The sequence below is a fragment of the Cibotium barometz genome, chromosome 28, assembly GCF_041138505.1.
Source record: "Cibotium barometz isolate CiBa-2024 chromosome 28, ASM4113850v1, whole genome shotgun sequence".
NCBI lineage: Eukaryota > Viridiplantae > Streptophyta > Polypodiopsida > Cyatheales > Cibotiaceae > Cibotium > Cibotium barometz.
Genome location: NC_141073.1, coordinates 3,972,488 through 3,997,331, shown reverse-complemented (window position 1 = coordinate 3,997,331; position 24,844 = coordinate 3,972,488). Strand labels below are relative to the sequence as shown.

Here is a 24,844-nt window from a genome sequence, read left to right as displayed (position 1 = left end):
GACAATTTCAAGTAGTTATGTAGATGTGTAAATATCCTTAGAGCCTTTTTCAAACATGAGAAGCTTGGGTGCCTTGATGTGTCAAATGAACGGATGGCATGGCCCATCCAAGATGACAAGTCATCTCCCATCATCAAAGTCTCGAGTGACAACGCTTTGATGGGCACGTTTTTATCTCTAAAGCCCCTTGGCTTTGGCTTTGACAGGCAAGATCTTTAGTCCATGCGATGAAATGGTTCCTTTGCAAGGGGTCTTTGTGTAAGGGTGGGTTCACTAGAAGAGGATACAAGGGATTCAAGCTCACTATATGGCATCGTAGAGAGGGCATTGTGGGGCGGAGGCTCCACCCTTAAGCCTTTTGGAGCTTGTTTTGTGTGCTATGGGCAACTATGTGGAGGAAGGTGTTTGTGTAAGGGGTGGGTTCACAAGTAGGGGGTAAGAGGGATTCAAGGCCACCATATGACATTGGGCCTCACTAGTTGTGCAATGTTGATCTCAACACAAATCCACCCTTAAACCCTGAGGACCTGACCTTTCTTTTGTGGCCCTTTCTCACTCGTAGACGGCTAGGGTCATTGTTATATGCCAGGCGTTTGGGGGCTTGTCGTTGGGCAACGTTGGTCTCAACACGAATCCACCCTTAAACCCTCAGGACCTGACCTTTCTTTTGTGGCCGTTTCTCACTCGTAGGCGGCTAGGGTCATTGTTATATGCCAGGCTGCCACCTCATAATCAACAAGCAAGGAGCAGCAAAATGGCTCCAGGCAACTCGAGTCCCGCTCCTTCCTCTACCTAACCACCTGGCCTCATTCCAGCACCAGTCCTTTCTTTGCTTGCTTGAATCTTCTGCTTTCACCTCTACCCATTGCTTTACGCATCAGCCAGCTCTCCTCTGACACCTTACCTTTCTCCAATCTTACTCCACAATCATGTTCTACTTCAAGCTTAATTGATCCAAACTGTGCCCAAATTTTCACCTCTCATTATTTACATTAGCACACGATTAACCCAAAAGGTTAACAACCTTCAATGCTTCCCTTCTACCTGCTCTGCATTCATTCATGCCCTGTTCTTCCAAGCCACAAGTGGGCTTTTTAATGGGTATTATCCAGGTTTCAAGCCTTTAGTCTCACAAAAAAAAGCCTGCCACTCTTGTGCACTCAACAAACCCTTCCAAGTCCCCCCTGCTGCAGCTCTGTTTTCTGCTTTTGTGTTGATTTCTGCAGTCTGCTTTCTTTTTCTAGAAAGCTCCACCATGAGGGCTCTGCTGCAGGTAAAATCATAAATGGGATCATGATTTTTGGTTTGGAAAAGCAAAGAAAAGCTGGTAGGCTACCGTCTACCTCAGTGGCTGCTCTCCAGAAATGGTTCTCAGAGTCAGCCTACCTCACAATAATAAGCTTCTCGTGTTCTTCAGCTTCACACTCTGCCACAATGAATTGAGGCGCAATCATGCCTAGCTTAGTACTGATTTCAGGAGCTCAGCGCAAGGAAAGCACGATGATGAGGCGCTAGTAGACGTTCTTAATCTTGAGGTAGTTCTTGAGTTTCAGAAAGAAATGCCCTTGTAATTTGATAAATGGGTTTCCCGCTTTAATTAGTCCAGCTGCACTAGCTTTCCAGCTATCACTCTCGCCTTTCTAAGCAAATCTTGCTGTCTTACTTTTTCGCTCACACAGAAGCTTCATCCTTCATTTTTTATTTTTGCTTGCAGAGGAGCTTCACCCCTGCACACGATGGAGAGGAGAGGCTGGCCATGGAAGAAGAAGATCACTGAAAAAATAGCATCCGCTGCCCTGGAATTCAAGCAGAGCAATGAACAGCTGGTAAAAGGCTTTGCTTACCCATATTTAGCTGCATTCAGGGCAGATTGTGCTGAGATCAAGTGGATTTTGGGCTTCTCACCAACGCCCAAATTGAGGTTAGGGTTCTCTTAGTTCGGGCAGTTTACCATCATCCACATTGAGACAGAGTCATCCTTTCCAGCATTAGGGGCATCCTCAATCCACCGGATCGACTGCCTTCTGCACAATTCGTAATCCCCTGCGTTTGAGATTAGGGTGTACTTCACTGCATTCTGCCCAGTTTATCACCCACATCGAGATTAGTGTATATTTTATGCACTTGGCGCAGTTTGTGATTCTCACATTGAGATCAGCGTATTACTTACCTGCATTTTGCGCACTCATAATCATCCTTATCGAGATTAGGGCACACTTTAATGCGTTCTGCTCAGTTCGCAGATTAGGGTACGCTTATTTTTCTTTTGGGCTGTTTAGAGTCGTGCACTTTGAAATCAAGTGCATTATGGGTAGTTTATGAATCATGATCGCTTACATGATATAAGAGTGCATTTTGGCAGTTCATAAGACACCCTCTTAAGACGTACTCGATCTCTATTTCAATCTCTGCAGGATTCACGTATAGATATCAAAGACCAGCCTAATGGCATGACCCCTCTACAGCAAGCTGAGGCAAGGCTCAAAATTCTCACTGATCAGCTCGCTGCTAAAGATGAAGCGGTTCTACAGCATGCCAAGGTTGCAGAAGAGGCTGTGTCAGGTAATTAGTTTTGATTAACAAGCATTTCAGGGCTCCTTATCCTGCAAGATGGGGCTTGCTAGTAATTTTTAGCCTTTTGATCATACTCAGCTGCCCCGATGCCATCTTGATCACTCTCAATTGCCGCTTAGTGGCCCAAGCTTTTCTGGCCTGATCATGTTGAGGCAAACATGCAGGTTATGGCTTTTAGTAAGCTGTGAATGACAATTTCCACGGCTTAAATCAGCCTGTGAAAAGTTTGGGCCGTTACTACATCCAAATGTTGTTTGCCTCATGAAGCCTGATCAACATAAGGATTGTGGTTCCGGGCTTTCCACATATCTGCAGAGTCTATGGAATGATGGTTTATAATGAGATTGGATTGTGCTCATTTCCAAACTGCTGATAATGTGGAATGTTCCATGCTTTGCAGAGTCTATGGAATGATGGTTTATAATGAGATTGGATTGTACTCCTTTCCAAACTGCTGATAATGTAGAATGTTCCATGCTTTGCGTCTGTGTGGCAAACCTGTTGTTGATTTTGTTCTTGTAGCAATGGAGTGTTAGCTGAGCCCTGATTACATCTAGCTTGCAATTTCAGGCTGGGAGAAAGCAGAATCCGAGACTGCAAGCGTGAGGCAACAGCTAGATGCAGAAACCCAGAAGAGGCTTGTGACGGAGGATCGGGTTTCTCACTTGGATGGTGCATTGAAGGAGTGCATGAGGCAGCTGAGGCATGTAAGGGAACAGCAGGAGCAGAAGATCCATGAGATGGCAGTGAAGAAGACAAGGGAATGGGAGGGAGTGCGTGATGAAATGGAGGCGAGGATGGCTCAAATGGCGAATGAGCTGCTAGAGGCAGAGGCAGAGAAGGTTGCAATGGGAAAATCACTGCAAGAGAGGGTCAAAGCCTTCAAGGAAGCTGCAGAGGGTAGAAGTAGAGCCGAAGAGGAGGTTAAACTACTGCAAGTGAGGTTAGAATTGGCAGAAAAGGAGCGGGCTAAGTGGAAGTATGAGTTGCACCTGCAGAGCAAAGAGCTGGAGATCAGGAATGAGGAGCTTGAATACAACAAGAAGGCTTCAGAGGTTGCAAACAAGCAGCATCTCGAGAATGTGAAGAAGGTTGCCAAGCTGGAGACCGAGTGCCAGCGCCTGCGCCTGCTTGTGCGCAAGAAGTTGCCAGGGCCAGCTGCCGTAGCCCAGATGAGAGTGGAGGTAGAGGCCCTTGGGATGGTGCCGAGCATGCCCATCGAGCGAGGACGACGGATGTCGCCTTCACGCAGAAATCAGACTAATGCCTTGAAGCCAGACAGGGGGGGGACTCCATGGATGATGGCTGGTGATGCAAATGGGGAGCACCTCCTGGCTATGGCAGATGAAAACAAGGCACTGAAAGAGGCTCTCAACAAGAGTAATGGTGAGCTTCAAGCTGCCAGATTGCTTTGTGCCCGCACCGCTCGCAAGCTCTCCTCAGTAGAAGAGCAATTGGAGAATGCATCAACCATGTCGAGCTACCATGGGTTGCTCAGATCCAAACGCTCCACTTTTGACGGCTTCGTGGGCTCTGCACATGTTGGATCGAGCCAAGAGCCTAGTGTTGCCTCTGTGTCTGAGGATGGCGCTCCAGAGGATGAAAGCAATTGTGCAGAATCATGGGCTTCCGCTCTGATTTCAGAGCTAGCTCAGTTTGGCAAGAAAGACAAGGAAAGTTCAGTCTCGGATACCATGATAGATTCATCCAGTTGTGACTTAATGGATGATTTTGTTGAGATGGAGAAGCTAGCATCAATGCCTACCGATAGCCACACCACTACCGGCTTAGCAACTTCTGGTCAGGAGCACTCAGGAGTTCTTGAAGCTCAAGTAGAGTCAAATATTGCTCTCCCAGCAGTAGATAAAACACAGTCAACGAGCAGGTTATGTGATGACCTTCAGAGTAAGCTTAGTGGAGCTGAGGATGAGTTAAACACCATTAGACTTCAAAGATTGGCGGCCAAAGCTGCTCTGTTGAACATGGAGAAACATTTGGTAACAATACTGCAAGCTGGGGATGCCACAAGTCTAAGTGATGTCCTTGAACAAGTTAGAGCTGCCTTGAATGAAGTAAGAGGTTCAGAAACCAGAAACCCTCCAGATCTAGCTGCAGGCCCTGACAGATCGTGTCTTGAGACAGAACCAGCAGAAGTGCGGGATACAAGGGCCTGGTCACCTAGTGATCTCTCTAGCTGTCAATCAGAAGAGATTACCTTTAAGCAGGACATTCCACTGGCCACAGTTAAAGTTAACAGTTTAGGTCCAGAGCTAGCCACAGCGATGCACAAGGTGGTTAGTCTCATTGAAGTGCTATCTCAAGTAGACTATGATGTGCGAAATGCAGATGCTGATAGCATCGAAGATAGCAGTTATTCTTTGGGGCATGCTGATGCTCTTAAACAGGGGAGAAGCTCGGAGTTTGACTCCTGTGTCCAGAGCCTTGTCACTCTATGTAATGGGGTTCTGCATGGCAAAGTGGACGTTATCGATTTTCTCGCAGAAATGACATCTGCCTTGGACTGGTTGGTGAGTCATATATTCTCATTGCCGAACAAGCAACTTGAAACTAATATCATACGAAGGCGGCTTGACTGGGATAAAGGCTCAGTCCATCCAGTTGACTCTCAAACAGCAGATACTGTAACCACCATTCCTACATTAGTGTGCAAGTCGAGTTGCTTTAATGGTAAAATGACAGAAGCCCTTTCCATTTCTGCTGGGGAGTCCATGAGAAACTCAGAGCAAGAGAGTCTCTCTAGAAGTTTGGATATGCATACGAAGAAGATTCACAGCCTTGAAGACCAGCTTAGCCAGCTGAGATCAGAGAAAGAGGAAGCTGATGATAAGTTGAAACTACTGAGAGACGATCTAGCAGCGTTGAAATCTCAGCTGGAGGAGTCAACGCTCAATGCATCTGAGCTACAATCCAGTCTTACATCAGCTCTGGAAAGCAAAACGTCCCTTGTGACTGATGTGGCAGACCTTGTTTCGTCAAAGATCTTGCTTGAGTCCCAGCTTTCTGATGCTAAAGATGATATGAAGAAACTTGAAGAAAAGGCTCTCTCACTAGAAGTGCAGCTCCAGGATGAGAGACAGTGTCGCAAGGATATTGAAGCAATGTACCAAGAGCTTCAAGGGAGAAGATCTTGCTCCACAAGGTGAGTACAAGTGGTCAAATATATCTGTGTAAACACATTGTGTGTTTGAGCATCATGCTCTGCATTGGCTAGCCAACTTAGGCCTTGGTTTGGTTATAAAGCCTTAATTAAGTGGTGTCCTTTGATTACTTCATGCAGGGAAAGGAGACAGGTTATGATGACAGATGATGAACCAAACTTACTTGAACTGTCTGCAGATGAATTGGCCGTGAAAATGAGAAAGGTACCTTTCACAAGTCTACTCCATTTTGATTTGCCAAAGCTCTTGACTGCCAGTGAGGTTGAGTACAATAGAAAGGGAAAGGTTTTTTCGTATTCTTGGCCGGTTCAAGCCCATATTTGTTGGTTCTGCCCCTATAGTTTTGATGTTCATTGGCTTCATATTATGATTAACAGAAATATTGTTTTTATCACAAGTGCAGTAGATTACAAATGTTAGCATCTCTCATTTTTACTTCTCCTCCCTTCTTTTTGGAGTTGTTTCTCTTCATACCAAGAGATAGAAGAAGTCAAGCTCTTAGAGAAATGAAGCTTGTTACCATAAAAGCTTGACTTGCATCAGCAACGGGAGAGATTGCTGCTGCTATCTCTATCTTCTAGTCTGATCCAATAATGAGTTGGCCTCCTTATGTCCCATTGTTTGGACATACGGAGGCTAGCTTGAGACTACACAATTTACTTACTGTGAACTGAATTATTAGGCTATATAGTTGAATTGTGGCTCACTCATTACAGAGGTGTTCCGTCGTGGGACTCAGACCTTGAGAAAGCCAGAAAGTGTGATCTTAAAGACCATCACTCAAGTATAGAGATGTTCCTTCATGGGACTCAGAACTTGAGAAAGCCAGAAAAGTGTGATCTTAAAGACCATCACTCAACCGTAGTTGGGTTGTAACTCAGTATAGAGAGAGTTCCTTTGAGTGACTTTGGAAAAGGCATTTGTGGTTGAAACAGTGGAGCCCTTTTCTAAGGCAGTAGGAAAAATCTTATCTTATCCATAGTTTAAATGGCCTACACACGAGGTGGAGACATTATTTTTATGGCTCTACTTTTGTGGTTTATGTGGATACTTTTATAATTTCTTAAATGACGAAGAGAAAAGCTCGTTAAACTGAGCTTATGTGAGAGTTTGACTTTGAGATACATTATTAGAAAGGGCCTACTAGTAAAGAAGGAGATGCATTAAGTAAAATTTCATTTATTGAGATTCAGTCCGACCTGTATAACTCTCTTAAGGGCTCGTATTTTAGAGATAGACTCTTTAGTAACTTGGGATATAGTCCAAGCTTCTTATTAGTATTGGTTTGAGAGAGTATTCTATTTAGAATGAATTTCTCTTTTGAAAAGGCAAGGTCTTTGTACTCGATGTGGATGGTGCATGTTGTTATATCTTGTTGAGTATCATGACACATACTTTTTTGGGCATCCTGGTGGAAGATCGAGGATTGAGCATCTGGTCATGTAACATTTGGAAGCCTGAAGCCTAAAAAAAGGATCATACTTTTAGCCCTTTGTTCTTGATGATGAATAGCACAATGTAGAGAAGATGAGAGTGCAGAGAGAGAGAGAGGAGAGACAAATACACAGGATCGGGGTACCCTCTAGTGTATTTGCTTTATTGAAAGAGTAGACTAATAGACTGCTGGTGGTGGCTGTAAATAACCAAGACCGAAGTGACTTGGATACCTTCCCTTGGCTGAGACAGCTTTTAGCGTGAAGATAAATAGTCCTTTGATTTACACTTTTCACCTTGCCTTGTCCCATGTGCCTGTGAATTGGAATGTTGGATTAACAAGTGAGTGGAGAAGAGGTGAGGCAAGGAACTGGCCGACTGCCATCAAGGAGCTGGCCGACTGGCCCCATGTAGCTGGCCGACAGCAGTAAATTACCCCACGACTAGCAAAAAAATACAAGTGTCCAATAAAAGGCATGTTCCCACCACACAACACACTGAGATGCACAAATTCTAACAGTAGTTACTTCTCTAAGGCTTGGATCATGGCTTTTTACTTAGGCAATTGATCTCCCTGTTGATTGCTTCATAAGAAGCATAAAATCCTAGAACGTCGTTTGCATCTGGTCCCCAAGGAGACCATTGCTCCTTGATGCCGTCACTGAAGAAGTGATAAGTCTCTTCTTGGATCTGGTGCTCTCTTATCTTTGGAGGTCGCCATACTGGAACTGGTCAAGGTTCTTGCTGACCGCAAATAAACCATCCAGTATGTGTGTGTAGACGTTTTTTGTTGCTTCCGGAGGTTGAAAACAAACCTTTGAGGGGTAGGAGTCACACCAGAATGGGGAGTGCTTCCGGCATCTAAAAACCAACCACAAGCAATAAAATATTCTTGGCTGGATTTGTTCACCAAAAGGGAAAGCTCTGATACCACCATAAGATGCGGAAGCTCACAAAAAGGATTATATTGTGATAAATACTTTTAGCCCTTTGTTCTTGACGATGAATAGCGCAATGTAGAGAAGTTAACAAGAAGAGAGAGAGAGAGACAAGAGACAAATACACAAGATTGGGTTCCAGATATCTTCTGAAGAGCCCCGGCCGCCACCTTGTATGGTGTACTTACTTTATTGAATGAGTAGACTGACAGACTGCTGGCTGTAAATAATCGGGGCTGAATTGACTTGGATATAGCCTTAAGCTTGAAGATAGCCCCTTGATGTTCTAGCCCTTGGATGTCAGCACTTGCAAAGAGAATGAGATGATTTATGCACAATGCTGCCCATGGCTTATATAGGCTCCAACAATGTTGTTTGGTTTGCTACTACTGTTGTTGGCTTATTTATCTGCACACGATTAGGACAAATAGCATTAAATGCTAGCGCTCGTTCCATATGTGACATTAGTTGCTCTTGATGTTGTCCTCTTGCTGGCCAATAGGGTTGCATGGGGCCCCATAGGGATGGCTTAAGGCCTAGACTTGGCCTATAACTAGCCATGGCCTTCTTGGTGGCTCTTAGACAAGCCTTTCAACTATGTTGTCCGGTTTGCTACAACTTTTGTCGGCCTATTTATCTACTCACGATTAGAACAAATAGTGTAAGCCCAGTGGGGCGTGCAGTGACAGACTCAACCACATGTCCAAGAGATAAAAATATAAAGAGAGGGGAGAATGGGGATCTTGAACAGTACACCACATTGAGCGGGGAACAGGCTCCGTCCCCTTTCAAGAATTTATTCAGGAACAATCCACGGGCATGTTGGCCAGGATCAATACAATCAATGAATACAAAACAAACAAATATGCCGATGTAGGATATCCAAGTCGATGTCGATGTTGACGCACAAAATCTATAATGTCGAGCACACCACGGGGATGACATTGAAGTATCTCTAATTGGGCTAGTACCAGATCCAATATCCAAATCCAATGGATCCCAAGCATAGTAGCAGGGGAACCCCGTTTCCCCCCATTGGGAATGGTGGAACGTGTTCCCCCATCGCCTGAACCAGTGGAACGTTGGAAACGGGGGCTGGAACGTTGAGGTGGTCGAAAAGACGTGGAACGGCAGGGAACAGTTGTGGAACGGGAGATGAAACGGGAGAGGGAACGCGAGCCTGCCGTTCCCCCACGTGGGAACGTTGATGACGTGGATTTTTTTTTAAAAAAATAGAAGCCCGTAAGCCTTGCGCCAGTCGCTTTTCAGAAATTTGCACCCGGGTCCCGTACGCCTTTCGCCCGTCGCTTTTCGGAGTTCACGCCTGTACCAGTCGCCGTTGCTGTCCACGACTCCATTGCCCGTACTGTCCTGCCCGTACGGCGTACTGTTCTGTACTACATAGTACAGTCGCCCCAGCCAGGCCCCCAGCCCTTGCAGACTTGCAGTGTACACTGTACACACAGTGACTACATTCATCTAAAAGGCAAGGCAGCAAGCTTTTCTCTTTCTTCTCTCTCTCTTTCTTTGTTTGAACTTTTGGTGTTTTAAAAATTACCTATGTCACAATCTGGACTTCACACTGCACAGTCTCTCCCCATTAAACAAAAGAAAAAAAAAGGACTCATTTCTTTGTAATGGTTAACTTTGAAAGCCTATTCAACTTTTTGCCCGAATTTGTAGAAATCATGGCTTACTCGGGTTCAAAGCGATCGGCTTCGAATGCTACTTGGTTGGACGAGGTTGAAAGGTATTCATCTAAGGGAGGTGCAACACGATGGAAATGCAAGCAATGTAACAAAGAGAAGTCAGGAGGAGCAAACCGTGTGAGAGCACATCTATGCCATGTAAACAATGAAAAAGCACAAGTGAACGAATGCCCAGGGACAACACCTGAAATGCGTAGAGAGCTTTTGGCAAAGTACCCAAGTGAAGAGGAGAAAGCATGTGCACGAAAGAAACCGGCAATTGATGCATCTTACTTCAGTAGACAAGGGGAAGATGTACACTTGGGAGATGGACAACAGTATGGAGGACTTGGGACCTTTGCATTTTCCCAAGATTCGCAGTCTATGGGTGCAAGTTCCGGCAAACAGCAAACCTTGGGAGCAGCTTGGGATCCCCGCAAGAAAGAGAGGGTAGATGCAGCTGTTGCAAGGTTCTTTTATCATGATCATGTAGCATTCAATGTTGCCAGGTCTCCATATTTCATTGAAATGGTCCAGGAGATTGCACGGTATGGCCCAACATACAAGCCTCCTTCATATGAGACACTACGCACCACCTTGTTGCAAAAGGAGAAAGCTGCAATTGAATGTGCTTTAGAGTCTGTGCATGAAAGTTGGGCAAAGAATGGTGTGTCACTTATTGCAGATGGTTGGAGTGACACTCGAAAAAGGTCCATTCATGGCATGGTTGCTTATTCTCGAGGAAGAATGCAATTCATTTCCTCACATGATGCTTCTGGGACTGGAAAAACTGCAGATCAGCTTGTGGAAGAGTGGGCCGAAGGTATTGAGAAAGTTGGACCAAAGAATGTTATTCAGTTCTTAGCTGATGGTGAGGCAACAAATAGAGCAGTTGGTCTTAAGCTTGAAGACATGTATCCGCATATCACATTTAGTCCATGCTTTGCTTATTGTTTGAGCAACTTATTGAAGGATGTTGGCAGCTTGCCATGGGTTGATCCACACATTCAAAAAGGCAAGGAGATAATAAGCTTCATTCAAAACCATCAGTTTATTTTGAATGAATTCTGCAAGAGATCGGCCAAAAAGGATCTCTTGAAGTACTCAGAGACACGCTTTGGTTATAACTTTCTCATGATGAAGAGGTTATCCAAAGTGCAATTGCCTTTGAAGCAGTTGGTTGTATGCAATGAGTGGATGGGATGGGCACTTTCTCGGTCAAGAGCCGGCATAGAGGTTGCAAGAACCATACAAGACTTCACATTTTGGGATGAAGTCAATACTATCAATGCTATGATGAAGCCGATCATGCGCTTGATGCGGATTGCAGATGGACGGGAGCCATGCATTGGCAAGGTTTATGAGGGGGCTGACGAAATGATCGAGAAAATAGGGGAAATGGGCTTGTCTGATGAGAAATATGCAGAGGTTCGAGAATTATGTGAAGCACGATGGAATGGTTATCATTCTCCTATGCATGCTGTTGCGTATGTCTTGGATCCCGAGTTCCAAGGATGTGGACAAGAGGCCGATGATGAGGTGATGGATGGTTGGGAGACAGTGCTTTCTAGGCAGGTTCGTGATGCAGATAAACGAAGGTTGGTGAAAGACCAACTTGGATTTTATTGCAGCAAGTTAGGAAGGTTTGGATCGGCTGATGCACAGAGAGAGAGGTTTAAGATAGGGGCTGCTTTATTGTGGGAGGATTATGGGGCTCGTACACCACAGCTTCAATCATTGGCAGTAAGGATCTTGTCTCAAGGTGCAAGCTCCTCTCCGATTGAGCAGCTATGGAGTGTGTTCGGCCATGTTGCATCCAAGAAGAGGAACAAATTTGGGACAAAACAAGTCAATGACTTGATTTTTGTAAGTGCTAATTTGTGCTTGCTTGGTGATATGGCATCTCCCAAACCAGAGAAGTTGATATTGCTTGATGAGGAGTCCTCGGATGATGAGGAGACACATGGACTTGTAGATCCTGGTCAGGATGGGATTGAAGATTTGGATGTTGCAGATGTTAGTCTTGATGATATGGCTTTCTTGGATGACATAGATGATAGTCTCCTTGATGGCATCACTGGCAGTAGCCATGCATGATATCTCCTTACTATTTGCATGTCACCTTGAGGCTTGGACTTTGGACTTGGATTGTTTCTTTTATCTAGGCTATGCCATGTGGGCCACATTTTGTGCTTTTTGTCACTTATGTCATGTATGATGTGGGCTAATTTATTTTGACTTGTGAGATCTATTCAGTGTTAGTATCTAGCCATGCAAATTATGGTGCACTAGACTTTAGTGTGTCTCTGATTTGGTTATATAAATGAGCATTATATGTTAAGAATTATCGTCATTTCTAGGAATTATCTAGGTCGTTCCCTGTTTCCGTTCCCCCTCGTTCCCGTTTCCCCTTTTTCTCGTTCCCGTTCCCCTGGTGGTGCTTTCGTTCCGTTCCCGTTCTCGTTCTGTTGCTACTATGATCCCAAGTCCAATGAATCCAAATCCAAGTCCAAATCCAAGCTCCATGTCTAAGCTCTGTGTTCCATGTTCATGTCCAAGCTCTATGCCCAAGTTCCATGTCCAAGCTGTAAATCCACTCGCTCATCCCATGAATAATCTCCACAATTCCTATAGACTTGTCGATGATGAAAACCCTAGATTAGCTCTTTCTGGTAAGAAAACTCATATAAAACTTGTTTTAATGGTTTTTGGGCGATAAAAACCTCCAAAAAGTAGTTTTTAGGGGTTTTTGAGCAGTTTTAGGGTTTCTAAAATTTTCTGTCCGTATAGTCTGTACAGTTGTACGGATCCGTATAGTGGCACAGAAAGATGGTGACGTGGCACTGCAGTTGCTCGAGTCGCTCTAAAATCAGCGGGTAGCGATGAAAAACTCCATGATTTGGTTCATAGATGATGATGAAGAAGATAATCTCCATGCTTGTACGAAGAAATGCGATGAAGAGGTTCTTGCTTTTTGCCAAAAAGTAATGCTTTTGCTTTGCTTTTGTCTTTTTATTAAATATTATTAATAATAGCCAAAGTTCTTGATTTGTGCTTTTACAATTTCAAGGCCTTGCTTTTTGGCCCTAGAGCTGCTTTTTGAGAAAGTTGCTTTTAGCTTTTTGGTCTGGCTTAGTCTCCTCTTTCCAATGGTGCCTTTGGCTCGTGGTCAACCTTGTTTGACTTTTTACTTTTTCTTGCTTTTTTGACCAAGAATGGTGCTTTTTCTTTATCAATCCTTATGGACCTTGTCCTCATGTTTTCTTCCACCTATTTGGTGTACGTCCATGGATTTCATTATGTGAAATAGAGTTAGGAAGGCCAAATAGTTACGAATAGCATTAAATGCTAGCGCTTGTTCCATATGTGACATTAGTTGCTCTTGATGCTGTTCTCTTATTGGCCGACAGGGTTCCATGGAGCCCCATAGGGTTGGCTTAAGGCCTATACTTGGCGAATAACTAGCCATGTCCTTCTTGGTGGCTCTTGGACAAGCCTTTCATGGCTGTCCATGAGATAGCCTTCTACAAATTCCATCTCCTAATCCAAATTAGCACTCGTGCATCCGGCTGGAAGCCTAACAAATGCCGAGTACACCTCTGCATCAGTCCAGAGGGTTATAGACTTGTGGGACATGTGTTGACTTCATGTGCAGGACATGCACACTCGACCATGACCTTCTACAGCGGATCTCTAGTTGACTTGCCTTGAACAATGGCTCACAAAGGGCCAATTACCACTCTAAGACTTGCACCTGCTGCAGAGATATGGCCACGTGGCATCCAAGTGCGAAATGTACATGCCATGTTGAAAGGAATTTCTTTGGGCTGAAGCTTAGAGTTGATCTCAAACAATATGTTTAAAATATAACAATGCCAAGTCAATGAAGATAAACATATGAGGCGTGCTATCCTCTAGAACTACCCTGGAAATACTTGTAAAGAAATGGCCGAGTATTTCTATGGATTTTGTAATTGGATTACCATGGACATTAAGAGGAAATAATGTTATTTAGTTGATTGTGACGGACTCACCAAGTATGCGATACTGAATCCTACCAAAGAGAAAATGTTAGTTGTCTAGCTTGCTCAATTGTTTGTTGAGAAGTTGTTTGACCTTTACGGCTTACTAGTTGAAATTGTTTGTAATAGGGATCCCAAGTTCGCTGAACAATCCTAGTGTGAGGTGCTCAAGAATCGGACACTAATTTGTGTTACATCCTTGGCGTGAGCATAGGTTGTTGTCCCATGGCCAAAGAGAAAATATTAGTTGTCTAACTTGCTCAATTGTTTGTTGAGAAGTTGTTTGATCTTTACGGCTTACTAGCTGAAATTTTTTGTGATAGGGATCCCAAGTTTGTTGGACATTTCTTGTGTGAGGTGTTCAAGAATTGGACACTTATTTGTGTTACATCCCTGGCATGGGCATATGTGTTCAAGAATTGGATACTAATTTGTGTTACATCCTTGGCAGGGCGTAGGTTGTTGCCCCATGGGCCAAGGGAGAGTCATAGGTTGTCCCATGGGCCAAGGGAGCGTCACACATAAGCTGTTGGCTATTGAGAGAGCTAGACAATCATCCCATACGTTTAAGGATAAAAATAGTGCTAGAGTCCTAATAAGTGTGAGGAGGGCTCATAATTCAGTGTTGATCATGCCTTGTGTGGGTAGACTAGCTCTAAGGTGGGTAAACCGATTGCATAGCTTCTAGGTTGGTGTCACATTGGTATGAGACATGCCGTGGTGGTAGATAAGTTGTGAGGTGGTCCAGAGATATGAAGGCATGCTAAGGTGGTGCAGATGCCCCTTTCTCCCAAGCTTGGGAGTGGCACAAAGTAAGCGAGCCTACAGTTGGGAGGTAAGTTTGTCTACTGTATTCCTTGTGCGCTCTGTGCATGCGTGTGTGTACTGTGACTCAAGATGATCATGGAACGAATTATGAGGATGTCACAAGTTGAGTATGAGCTCATCTAATCATTGCTAGTCTGATGGATAGGCAAAGCATGTGACTCAAACAAAGGACATGTTGTGTGCATGTGCCTCCATGAGATGAGGTTTAACTGGGACGTGTATTTTTCGTTAGTAGAGTTTACTTACAATAGTGGGACGTGTATTTTTCGTTAGTAGAGTTTACTTACAATAGTGCTAAGCATTCGGCTACTAAGATGAGCCCTTTTATGTTGATGTATGGATTTCAGTCTAGAGTCCCATGGATGATTGGATTAGAGAAAGTCCGAGTTGGCATTGCGGTTTACTTGTTGAATCCACAACAAGATATATTGTAGGTTGCTAGAAAGAGTATTTGGAGTGCTCAGGATAGAGCACAATTATATGCGAACCAAAAGCGGTCAACTAGAGTCTTGGAAAAGAAGGCCAATGAATTTACTTGAGAAATCCTAAAGATTCTCAGGTAGCGAGGATAAGAAAAGTCAATGGATCTTATTTGACCTTGAAAATGGTTAATGAGGTGGCTTACAGATTACATCTCTTGGATAAAGTTTGTGTGCAAAACAGATTACATCTCTTTCACCGGGACAAAATCCAGAAACTAGCTCCAAGGGTACAATAATGCACTAATAGTGGGAGTGCATGTGACTTGTCTTTTGGCTTATACCCTCGGTGTAAGGAGAAGAACCGTCAACAAAAGAAGCCTAACAAATTTAGGAAAATTGTGATTCCTTTTGATTGTCTCATGTGTGCCCACTTGCCACTCAAAGAGGACAATTCACCCAAGCCAACATTTTAGTAGTTGTTGCTCTAGCTCCCCCTTAGATTTAGTGGGTAGCAGCCAGCACCACATTCCCAATGGTGCCCACTGGCGGTGGTCTCAGGGAGATGAAGGCAAAAAGAAATTGGAATACCACCTCCCTTACTGTCAATACGGTGGTGATACATGTGGCTCCAATTCAGATGTGTCTTCCAATCATGCATCCTTAGGAGAGATGTGTAGATCCATCCAATTTAGATATGTCTTCCAATTTGGACAGGTGATATTGCGACCCATCAAATTCTCTTACACAATGAAATAGAAGAAATATGAGAACTCAGTAGAACCAAGAAGGAAGATTTAAGTAAGCAAAAAGTAGTTTCACTTTGTAATCCAACTAAGACAAGCTGCCCTTGCAAGCTCACAACCGCTCGACCCCTCCCGAGCTTAATCATAATAGTTGTAGTTTTTTCCTTGAAGTAGAACCACACTTGCGAGCTTAATCTCGCTCTCACCGCCATACAATGTAATGTTCAATCTTTTTCATAATCGTAATATTGATCTCGATTTGAGTCTCAATCACTTGAAACCCATCAAATTATAAATTCATAGACTAGAAAGACCGTTACCCATGGTTAGCTTTCTAAGACTCAATATCTTAAACGACAGAATTCCAAATAATAGAAGAAAATAACTGATAGCAGCAGATATTGTATTATATCTAAAAGAAACAGAAGAAATCACAAAGAGAAGAAGTTTGGAATCGTTCTTTTTAAAGCAATCAATCAACATCTTTATCTTGGACCGGTTTGTCGTTCTAGCACAGGCTGCCAAAGCAATCTTCTTTATGCTCTCTCTCTCTCTCACTCTCACGTGAAGCGAATGTTAAAAAGTCATGTTTATGGGCATAGGAGTTTCAAATAAACATATAGATGGGGGAGTTGAATAAACATATAGATGGTCTGTACAAGGTACTACTAGTTATGTAAAAATTAGCATGTTTTTTCACAAATTAGATGGTGTGTGCAAGAGGTAAGTTATGTAGGCCGATTTTGACAGGACCGTAGACGGTGGTAGATAGACCGGATAGCTTCTAGTAGATTTCAAGTGGTTATATGACTATATTTTGAGGTTGCATGAAAGTGAGAGTGAGAGAGAGAGAGATACATAATAGAAAGAAAGACTCATAGCTGAGTGACTTCTTTTCGTTTTAGAAGTGATTTCTTCGATATAATAAAAAATTTGCTTTTATGAGATTTTTATTTTATCATTTGGAATTATGTTATAGCCTAGAAAGCTAACCATCGTTTATCGTCTTTCTAGTCTCTATGTAACATGAGTGCTTTTGGAGAAGCGGTTTATAAATAGTTGATCGCAATAAATTTGAAGATTAATGCCTAATTAGAGTCTTGAACCCATGCACATGTTCTCCCTCATGCAAAATAAACAGATGACCTAGCTTATTGATGTTTGCATGTGCATGACTTCTTTACAATGGAATAGAGATACTCAATGGTAGCATAGCTCTTGAGTTCTCAGGGACTCAATGATGAATGAATGATGACTCTCAACCACATCCCTCTATTTATAGTGACTTTTGTGGATAGTTGGCTGGCCTTAGGGTGCTCACACGATAATAATAATAATAATCTTGTTCACACTTGGTGCGCCGTGACAAGAATACAATGACTTGGCATAAATGTCACATGAGTTTGGCCATGCACTCGACCTTTGAGTTGGCCAATGGGTAGAAGCATATCCACGTCACACCTCGGGAGAGAATGCGTGTGACATCCCCTCTTGCGTGCTTGGAGCACGGGTGCATATGATGCACCTTTTCTCTTGATCCGATTCTAGGCTCCAGCTCCAACATGTTACCTCCACCACTATCTCCTTGGTAACTGCAAGCATTGCAACTGGCGTCTTTGCCTCTGGATGTTGGTTGGTACAGTCGGCCCCTCGGAAACCTGGAGAATTGTTGAAACACTCAAGTCAGTCTCATCCTCATCCTCAATAGATTCGGAGAGAAGTGCTTGAATCTCAGGTGTAGCCACCTGCTTGATGAATGGGATGGCCTCGGAGACCGGTTTGAGAACAACGGGACATCTGAACTCCTTGGTCAACCTTGGAAAGCTGCCCTTCGTGAGGAGAGGAGGGTTTGATCAGGCGACCTTAATACGAGATTAACGACCACTACGTTCGTGTGAATCAACTTAGCCTGGCACGTGGAATTACTATGCAGGGTAGTTGCTCACAACAATTTTAAATGCACAAAAATGCTTGTGGCACGAGTGGGTTGGTTGTTGGCGCTTCTCTGCATTCTAACCAAAGTATTTCTCCTTTCCAAACATACTCTTCACCACAACTACTTCCACTCTTGTACTTGATCTCATGAATACAGTATCATGTCTGGTAACTTCTCCCTTTGTTTGGCAAAAAACTTGTCCAACACTTTCACACATGTGGCATGGTGCTCTTCGTGGACTTGTACTGCCTTTCACGTTGCTACCTCATAGGCCTCCTTTCTATGAACTTCTGCTCGTTCCTTGGCTTCCATCTTCTTTGCCTGAATGCATTGTCTATCTTCACGTTCCTTGGATTCTCTTAGATGAGGGAGGTTAGGAGAGAGAGGAAGATCTTTTGGAACCGGCTATGTAGAACCTTGTTTGGCTATTGGCTAGGTGGTCCAAACATGATCACTTGTCATTTGCAGAGATGACCTTCGGTGTTGTCATTTTTGTGATAGAAGCCTTTGACTCCGCACACTACACATCTTTCCGAATCTCTTGGTTAGCTTGCATATGGCTTATGAGCGGAAAGTTGGATATTCTTGGCTTACACTTGATGACTATAGGAGCCTTGGACACATTCTGAAGAATCTGAAAAGTGTGCCACTCCCACTCAATGTATGGGGTGAAATTGTGAAACGAACGATTTCCTAGGATTGTGTCTGCTTCGATAAGAGGCGCAACCATGAAATCCTTGACAGGCTACGTGCCGTGGATGACCAACTTAGCTTCAAACTTGATACTTGTACTCATTCTTGTGCTAAATCCCTCCACCTGTTTGTCTACGAAGTCAAAAGGAAATGGGCTCATCAAGTGGCCTGTTTCGTAGTCACATTCTCCGTGCTACCGCTATCAAACAAGGCGACGAATGGTTGGGTACCTGTAGCTAAAAGTCTTGTGCAACTTGTTGTGCGCATGCTCGTAGCCTTGGGTGCCCTTTTGCTTATTTTTGAGCTCCCGACTAACAATGTCGCCAACCGTGGAATTGGGAGTTAAAGAACTAGGGGCATCTTGGGGTGTATGTGTGGGAGCTTGGCTGTTGGAAATTGGGTAGTGAGCCAAGTCTCGGGAGGTCACCCATCCCAATTGTGTTCATGCCAATGGGTGCTTAATTGGAGGTTTCCACAAATTGATCTGGTCATCGAGGCTCCAAAATCTTAAGGTGATGGAGGATCTCCGATCTATCCATTTTGTGGAAATCTCCTAGTGCTATGCTTGGCACCACTTTTCTTAACACCCTTCCTCCCCCTCTCCCCCTTGGTGCCAACTTGTCCACTTTTTCTTAGCTCAAAGGTTAAACTTGTCCATGTTTTCTTGGCTTAGAGGATCAACTTGGCTTCTTTAGTGACTCAAAGGTTACACTTCAACCCATGGCATTAATACAATGTTGGAAATTGGATAGGGGGCCAAGTCTCGAGAGGTCACCCATTTCAGTTGTGTTCACACCAATGCTTGCTTAACTGGAGGTTTCTACAAATTGGTCTCCCCATCCAAACCCCAAAACCTTAAAGTAATGGAGGACCACCGATCTATCCATTTTATGGAAATCTCTTAGTGCTACGCTTGGCACCACTTTTCTCAACATTGGCTTAAGGTGATGGAGGACCTCTCTCAACATTGGCTTATGGCGATGGAGGACCTCTGATCCATCCATTTTGTAGAAATCTCCTAGTGCTACGCTTGGCACCACTTTTCTTAACATTGGCTTACCATGGAACTGCCACATGCTGCTTTTTCCATGCTATAATAGACCTAAAACCTACGTTTTGCTTGCGGTCTGGGCATGGGCATGAGGTTTCTTTGGACAAGCCTCAAAAGTATGCCCTACTCTGTGACAATAGTAGCATTACCTCTCTTTTTTGTATTGAGCTTGCTCAGCTTGGCTGAGTATACTACCGGTCTTGTCTGCCGCCTAGGCTCTTTCGTATAGAGTGAGTATGAGCAAGTTGTCCGAGTTCTTGGAGCGAGAGGCACTAGTGCTCTATCTTGGGGATACCCTTGCCATCCACATTAGATTCCTTGGACATAGCTTGGGCTGTGTATCTTGGGCTTTCTACTGCTGTGCTTCATTTCGGCGTTGTGTGCAAGCGCTAGTGCCTGTTTGAAGGGCGTGGGCTCAAACATACACACATCCCATTGGGTTTGAGTGAGTTGCCCTTTCTTGCCCTCTTGAGATTTGTGCAAGTGCAAAGCCAAGTGAGTGACCTTATTGGCAAGCTAGAGAACTGGATATGCGTTTTGGTGCAATCTCGTGAACTTGTTCTCAAGTTGCTTAAGATAGTTAAGAGGTAAGAACCACCTCTTGAGGTCGGTGACAAATTGGTCCCATTTATAGTGAGCAACCCTAGACTAGGTGTTTACTTGGGCCCAAGAGTCCACGAAGAAGTTGCCTCACCCTCGATGTAACAACTTGCTAACACTACCTTTTCAACATTCAACTTGTTAGCAGCAACAAATTAAGCTTTAAAGTGATGAATCCAAGAATACAAAGCTATGGGATCGAGTTTACCATTATACTCAATAAAATTCATCTTCTTGTGAAAGAGTCGAGGAACTTGTCGGTGCCGCCCTCGCCTCTGTTAGAAATTGTGCATCTCAGTGTATTGAGGAAAAGCCTATTTATGTGTTATCCATTTTCTTCCTCTTTATAGGTCATGGAGCAATCGGCCAGCTCCTAGGAGCAGTTGGCCAGCTCCCTTGCATCACGGGCCTTCTCTTTTCGCTTGATAAACCCTAGTTCGGTTCAGTCTCAGTTCAGGGAAGATTTGCCCAATCATTGTAGTAGTTCATGTCAGTTTGCAGCAATAAAGCTAATACTCTCTTCGGAGGGCCCCCCCTTATGTGGGTGATGGGGACCTCATCATGTGTACTGTGTAGGCTCCAACTACACTCTCTCTCGCTCCTATCTGCTCTTTCCATAATCAGCAATTAACGGACGCCTAACCACAATCAAGAAGCTTCTGCTACACATGTTACAGTGGTATCAGAGCTTAGGCTTTGATCAAAGGATTGTGCTGAATTTTCTGTGGATGGTTTACTTTTCTTTGGGTTAGAACCCGTAGGAGCATCCCACAAAGGCTTTCTTGGATGGTTTATGTTGCTTTGGGCAAGAACACATTGGAGTGACCCATGATGACGGTGCTGAATCTATTTCCCTTGTGGATGGTTTATTGTGCTCCTGACAAGAGCCCTTAGGAGCAGCCCACGAAGGCGGTGCTGGAATTTTTGTGGATGGTTTATTGTGCTCCGGGCAAGAACCCGTAATAGCAACGCACTTGATACCTAGTGGATGGCCTTATTGCACTCCGGTTGCCCACGGGCCACTATGTATTCGGGAAGAACAACACACTTCATGACTCCATGGAGAGAGCACCCCAAGTGGAGATTCCTCTAGTCTTTGCAAGTACTTCTACCCTGACTACTTTCACCACCTATCATCTCACGGCATACCATGTCGTAGTATCTAGTCCATACTATGCATGATGGTTTATTGTCTTGCGGATGACTACCATGAGGTTATAAATTGCACTTTCTTATAAGGTGAATCTGGGCATGTTCCTAGATTCATCTAGGTATATCTTTATGCTGTATTTGCGGACATGCAAATTTCACATTGTGAAGTTTTCGTCCGAGTTGCAGCCAGTTGATATTGTGTTAATTCTTTTCATCTTTAGTGGTGCATACGCCCTGTCAACTATCTTTTTGTTGTAATAATTCTTTCTATTTGTTATGATCTTTAGTGCTAGGCTTCATTATAGCTGAGTTTGCCCTGCATCTCTGGAGCTCTGACAGAACTTAGTACACAGACCTTTGTATGAATGTATTCTCTTATGTGTGTATGTGTGTGTGTGGGTACGTGGGGTGTATGTGTGGGCGCATATATTGATACCAAGTTCAACACCCACTATTGGGCACTGATGACGCTAGTGGGGATGTCGTAGTATCTAGTCCATACTACGCGTGATGGAGTTGATGGTTTATTGTCTTGTGGATTACTACCATGAGGTTATAAATTGCACTTTCTTATAAGGTGAATTTGGGCATGTTCCTGGATTCATCTAGGTCACGACAATTTTGCAGGCTATTGTTTGGCAGAACCTCAACATTGGGGTTCTTTTGCAACAATTGTTGCTATCCAATGGGGAATCGGAAGCGAAGGACAGTGTTGGAAATTGAAGACTATTACCTCCAAGTCAAAGAACGGCATCTAGAACATGAAGAACAAAGCGAGGAATGTGAAGAAGATTAAACAGATGAAGATGAACGTCTTCATGAACAAAAGATGCTTGAAAAAGAGCGCGTCTGTCCTAGCCAGTCAGTGGCTCTCCCAAAAGGTGGAGATTTCATCCAGGATGCTCCCATCTCAGATAAAACATGTTTGGGTGCCGTGAATGAGATTGGAGAGGTCGGTCTGGAGTCGATGACTAATCAATCGCCTTTGCAAGGATTTTGTAAGTAGTGGCAAGGATGTTGATGGGGGGCCACTGTCGTACCTGGAGTCTGTCACCCCCCTTTCTTGGAGATCAAGTGGATGAGGCCCTTTGCCAGCTTCTTAAGGATGGCTATTAGTACTGCTTGTCAGTGGTTTCTGTCTCGAGGCCTTAATCATGCCGACCTTCTAACAGCTGAGACCTTTTTACTAGAAATTTACCTTGTCCTGCTTGCTGATTCAAGGTAGACTGCCAAGCAACTGTTATGTCTTTTTTTGATAGGGCGTGTGCTGACCCAAAACCAATGGTTAGTGTAATATTTTTGTGCATCATAACTCTTCTTTTGATAGGCTTGTTGGTCCTGAAACACGATTTTGTTGGCTTCTAACACGAGTTATGTCAGTTAACCTTACTTGTGCTTTTGTGACAGGAACAAGACATTGCTGCTGCTGCGGAAAAGCTTGCAGAATGCCAGCAGACTATTCTTGCATTAGGAAAGCAGCTAAAGGATCTAGGAGTGCAGAATGAAGGGGATGGGGCTCCGGCTTTGAGATTCTCTTCATATAAATCCCCAGTGACTGAGCATAGATCCCACAGTTTGAGTGACCAGCTGCCAAGTGTGAGTGGAAACAATGGGTCACTGTATGCAAGAGGCATGGAGAGTCCAAGCACAAGCCCTATTGGGTTTCACCAGCCAAGAGGGGAAGAAGAAAGCAGTCTTGATCATGGAAGACTGCATACGAACTCTCTGCATGGATCACAGAGGGGGGATAATGATGGCAGACTTGGGGGGGCGTCATATGGGGGGCATAGTGATGGTAGACATGGAGGGGTCCGTTTGTCACCTGACACATCCCGAGGCAGTGGCATTGTATCTCCTGACTACCACGAGTCATCATGGAGACGTACGGCATCATCGTCTCCAAAGGACCTCGCCTTAACATCTCCAGCCCGATCTCCTGCCAGGTTTTTAAGCCTAAAAGGCAGAGCGTGGGACTCCAAGCCTGATGGATCATCATCGGAAAAGCATGCAACAGGGTTCAGTAGATTCTTTTCAAGAAACAAAACGTCTCGGTCATAGAATAAGCAGACATTGTATGTCTAGCAATCAAGCGTGATTTGCAAAATTCCCACTGTTACATAGGATATGCTGTTTCTCTTTATGTAAAGGCACAGTTTTGCCATGACATGCGGGTTCTTTTATTCATATTTGTAACAGGAAAGAGAGGAGAGAGCACGTATGTGCGAAAAAAAAGATACTCTTGCGCGCGCTCTCTCTCTCACACACACACTGTGACTCTTGTATAGGATGATATTATGTCAGAACAATGTTTAGAGGTGACTTGATCATAAGGAAGGTGAACTTGTAGAGTCAAGGATTCTATCCAACATCACAAGACCCACCCTTGTAATGCAAGTGAAATGCTCCTCAAAATGTGATTTTCTAAACAAAAAATCCTTTTCAATAAATATAAAAAACCTATCCTTTTCACTACACCACTGTACATGCAAATTTTCATTTGGAAACATGAGAAATGTTTTGGACCAGCAACCTTCACGCAATTTAGGTGAATATCCTCATTGAGATGACTTCTTACCGCCATTTCCTCGTCCTTGATGTTCATTTTGCGGCTGATCATCCTTGGAGCATCCTGTTCTATTTTCAAGTCTATGCCAATGGTCCGTCATGTATCAGATCAAGAAAAAAATCAAACCATTAACGGTTATAGGTCGTGAGGGTGGTGTGCTAACTAATGCCTCTACTGTTAGAAGAAAAATCACAGCACACAATTGAGTATGTCGTATATGTATATATATTTTTAAAACTGGGTTGAAAAAAAAAGCTAAGGAACAAATTTTGCCATTCGCAAGCGTGCAACCTTCCTGTCACGCACATCTTCTTTCCCTTTCTGCAGGCTGCTCATAGCTCCTCTCTCTACATAGCTAAGGAACAAATTTTGCCATTCGCAAGCGTACGCTACAGGTCGAGAGAAGAGGGAGAGAGAGAGAGAAAAGGGGGCTGAATAAATCTCATAAAACTTATATATTCATTACGTTCCCGGACAATGCCAAAAAGGAAAAAAAAGGAAGGAGAGAGCAAGAGAAACGGGGACATGAAGCCAATTGTAATTGTAAGTAATAAACCAAAGAAGAGTCGAGCCATGCCTAAGAAGTTATCAAATGTTGATAGTACAAAACAATCCAATGTCAGCTTCAAAGGTATACCTAACAAATTATCAAATGTTGATGATATGAAGAAACAATCGAATGTCAACTTCAAAGTTTTTGATTCAATTTGATTGTGACAATATTAGTATTAGTAGATGTTATTATTGATATTGATAAAGAATTTCTCACAAAAGTTTTCTTTGTTGGCTATTCCTCATTGGAAAGAGGATGTAAGAAAGGAAAAAGGTATAAGCACATTTCATTTAGAAGAAAGCAGAGTATTGATATTCGTAATTATCTGGATTGAAAAGCATGATGGACATGTGATGTTCTCCCTCTTTGATGCAAATTACTGCTTGATACAGTGGTCTATCAGACATTCTTGTCGAACACTATATATAGCAAAGGAGAAGAGGTGACAAAACCCTTTCTCTCTCT

The 24,844-nt window shown here is 43.7% G+C and overlaps 1 protein-coding gene across 1 annotated transcript; it reads left to right on the top strand.

Annotated features, from left to right (window-relative positions):
* The first annotated feature begins 568 nt into the window (after nucleotides 1-568).
* On the top strand, nucleotides 569-23,730 carry LOC147622396 (filament-like plant protein 7). Its single transcript, XM_086821946.1, has 6 exons — nucleotides 569-1,535; nucleotides 1,715-1,826; nucleotides 2,415-2,562; nucleotides 3,145-5,734; nucleotides 5,873-5,957; nucleotides 22,668-23,730. Exons 2-6 carry the CDS (start codon nucleotides 1,737-1,739, stop codon nucleotides 23,316-23,318), a joined length of 3,564 nt encoding a protein of 1,187 aa, XP_086678072.1. The 5' UTR covers nucleotides 569-1,535; nucleotides 1,715-1,736; the 3' UTR covers nucleotides 23,319-23,730.
* The last annotated feature ends 1,114 nt before the right edge of the window (nucleotides 23,731-24,844 follow it).